The sequence below is a fragment of the Rhincodon typus genome, unplaced genomic scaffold, assembly GCF_021869965.1.
Source record: "Rhincodon typus isolate 14 unplaced genomic scaffold, sRhiTyp1.1 hic_rhity00000680, whole genome shotgun sequence".
In the NCBI taxonomy this organism is placed as follows: Eukaryota; Metazoa; Chordata; class Chondrichthyes; order Orectolobiformes; family Rhincodontidae; genus Rhincodon; species Rhincodon typus.
Window position 1 is genome coordinate 21,266 of NW_025966318.1, and position 3,311 is coordinate 24,576.

Sequence of the window (3,311 nt, forward strand, 5' to 3'; positions counted from 1 at the left end):
TAATAATAGTAATAATAGTAATAATAGTAATAATAGTAATAATAGTAGCACCACCTCCTGTCAGCAATAGAGTTGCACTCTATTGGGAAATGTGAGCTCTAAATGCAGTGTTTCAATAGAAAAAAAAAGTCTTCCCAACCAACAATACACGTGCACAACATGAAACAAACTTCTGAAAGTTCAAATTTGTACCAATTAATGGTCTTTAACTGCACTGTAGGGATTCTACAATTTTAAATATCAGCTGACATATTTAGGGGGTATTTGGTCCACAGAGTCTGCACTGACCCTCCAAAGTACATCCACCCTATCCCCATAATCCCACATTTACCTGAGCATGCACACTATAGGGTAATTCAGCATAGCTAATCTGCCTAACCTGCGCAGCTTTGGACTGTGGGAGGAAACGGCAGCATACAGACACAGGAAGAATGTGCGAACACCACACAGTCGCCCAAGGCTGGATCCCTGGCACTAAGGCAACAGTGCTAACCACTGAGCCACTGTCACTGAATTCTCCGAATCCATGGCCATCTTTGAGAAAAAAGGATAGTCACACAGTAATGAGTGAGGAGCTGGAGTCCTAGCCACTGACATTAGGCCACAAATGGGAAAGCTACCTGGACACTGTCCCCAGGGGCAGTTGCATCTCTCAGACTGATTAAGTAATTCAAATTTAGTCTGTGATCAGGGACAGGAGAGTGTGACTACAAGGCAGTTACAGGGACTTGGGTGCAGTATGCAACTGGCCTCTTGGCCCTTGTAATTACTCAGTTACAAGGTTCTTGCAAGCTGTGCACACGAGAGTGGGAACTGCAGGGAAGATGAACGAACCAAGCAGAAAACAAGAACAGTCCTGGCAGGACAGTATAATTACACAGACAGAGACACACCGAGACTAGGAGATTGGATACAGTGGGGGTCAGGCAAAGACATACTGAATGAATATTAAAAAACTGCAAACAGGTTCGAGAGGGATAAAAGTGCTATAAAAGGCTAAATTATTGGATTTTTGCTTAAATTCATGCTGTATTTATCACAAAATAATGGATTTAAACAGGTGTTAATGGGTTTAATTTTATAGCCATTATGAAATCATGATTACACTGGATTAAAGCTGGGAAATGAATATTCAAGGGTATGTGAATGGACAGACAGAAAAAGGAAAGAATAGCTTTGATAGCACAAGATGTTAAGTTTGATAACAAGTAATGATCTTGCATCAGATAATGTGGAAAATGTATAGGAAGTAGTACGAAATTACAAGGGAAAGACAACACTGGTGGAAGTATTTACAGAATAACTAACAATACTGTAGGACAGAATAAAATCAGGAGATAATGACAGCATATTAAAAAAGTAGCACATTAATCATGGGTTACTTTAATCTTCTTGGGAAAAAAAACCAAAATGTCAGAGGTAACTAAAGGAAGAATTGATAAGGTATATTTGGGACAGTTCCCTACAACAAAATGTTGTGGATCCAAACACGAATTAGGCTGTTTTAGATCTGATAATGTGTACTGAAGCAGGTTTAATTCAGTCCTTGTAGTAAAAGATCCCCTAGGGAACAGTGCCCATAACATGCTGCAACGCAACATTCAGGTTGAGTGTTAAGAATTTGGGCTGGAAACAACTGTACTAAACTTGAATAAGGATTGGCTGGAATGGATTAGGAAAAAACGGTGTTTAGCAGAAAATATGGATTATGAATAATGACAGACATTTAGGAATTAGTTTGACTGAAAGCAAACACATAACCCTATGAGGAAGAAAGATTCTAGAAAAAGATAAACTAATCATTGCATTCATTCCTTGATTTAACTAAGTGGCCAATACCTGTGGGAAGACAGAAGATATAGATTGAACACCCTCGTCAATATTCTGGAAATAACAAACCTACACAGTATAGCCACAATCATCAGCAATATCACATTATAAAAACAATATTAAAAGCTTACCAGAGCTCTAGCTTTACACGCCTGCCATCCAGCAGGATTGTAGTGGTCTTGTAGTCAATTCCTGAAAGAGAAAATTAAAAATCTGAACAATTCTATCTTATTTCATTATTTGACTTCAACATTGTAACTTGATAAGAAATCGCATAAATACAACAATGTTCTAAAAATCTGATAACATTTTCAATTTTGGTCAGACCTGGTAACAACTGTGCCAACCTTATCAGCAGGTTTAAGGCAACATTGTCTCCAACTTCTCATTCTGTGGGCACCTTGGAGTCCCACACGCAGCATCAGCTTCCAGAAGCTGAAGTCACGCAGCAGCATGACAATTACTACGCAGAAGCTTTCCTGGTGACTGCACAACCATTTCACTAGGATGGAGCATTGGGTTAGACGCAAGAAAAAAGTGGAATGCAGAAAGATCAGAGGTGGTTATAGTGGGTAAGGGAAGCAAAGAGGTGGCCGATGTCCTGCTATGAAGAAGGGTCATTATGGGACTCAAAACATTAACTGTTTTTCTCTCCACAGATATGGTCAGACCTATAGAGTTTCTCCAGCATTTCCTGTTCTTATTTCAGATTTCTAGCACTTGCAGTATTCTCAGTTTATTGGTGTATTTATTTTATCTAGCTTCTTAATGCAAGTTACTTCATTGCAGGATTCTCCTTTAAGCCCTATAAAAGGAATTCCTGCAAGCATACTTGATGGCACTCACCTGAAAAACCAATTGGTCCACTTGAACCAGGGCGACTGCAAAGATTATAGCTAGTCCAAACAGATTCTCAAGTTTTAGTTTAGTTTAAATTCATTGGAGTTCTTCAAAAGTAGTAACTTGCACTGTAGATAAAGGTCATATTGCTTTTCGATTTCCAGAGGCATCTGATAAGGTTTCATAGCAAATGTTATTGCAGAAAATAAAAAAAGCTTGTGATAAATGGGCAAAGTTGGCATTGGCTTGCAAACAGAAAGCAGAAACTAGGAATGGTGGTCTTCTTTTTAAGACTGGTAGAATGTCAAGAGTGGTGTGCACAGGGGCTGGTGCTGAGGCATCAACTCTTTACAATTGATATAATGATTTGGATAAAAAGAAGATTGACAGCACGGTTGCTACATGACAAAAAGATAGGTAGGAAAGCAAGCTGTGAAGAGGAGATTAAAAAGGAGCCTACAGAGCAAGATTCTTTCAATCTCCAAATCCTCTTTCAACAGGACAGTTAACAGACCCAGAGTATTCTAGCAAACGAGAGTTAAATGTGCACACAGTTACCAGACAAAGAAAATTAGCAAACAAAATGCTACAACTTGTATTAAGATATGCCCCAAATCTCTGGATAGTTTGTGTTCCTCTAC

At 38.9% G+C, this 3,311-nt stretch overlaps 1 protein-coding gene across 1 annotated transcript in view; it reads right to left on the bottom strand.

Annotated features, from left to right (window-relative positions):
• The window catches only part of LOC109936718 (ras-related protein Rab-40C), a gene marked incomplete at its 5' end in the record, with an annotated part of 23,294 nt that extends 21,265 nt beyond the window's left edge, over nt 1-2,029 (bottom strand). The window contains one exon of the mRNA XM_048621455.1: nt 1,962-2,029. Within this exon, the coding sequence (XP_048477412.1) occupies nt 1,962-2,029 (68 nt within the window). The remainder of the gene's footprint in view (nt 1-1,961) is intronic.
• Nucleotides 2,030-3,311: the final 1,282 nt, after the last annotated feature.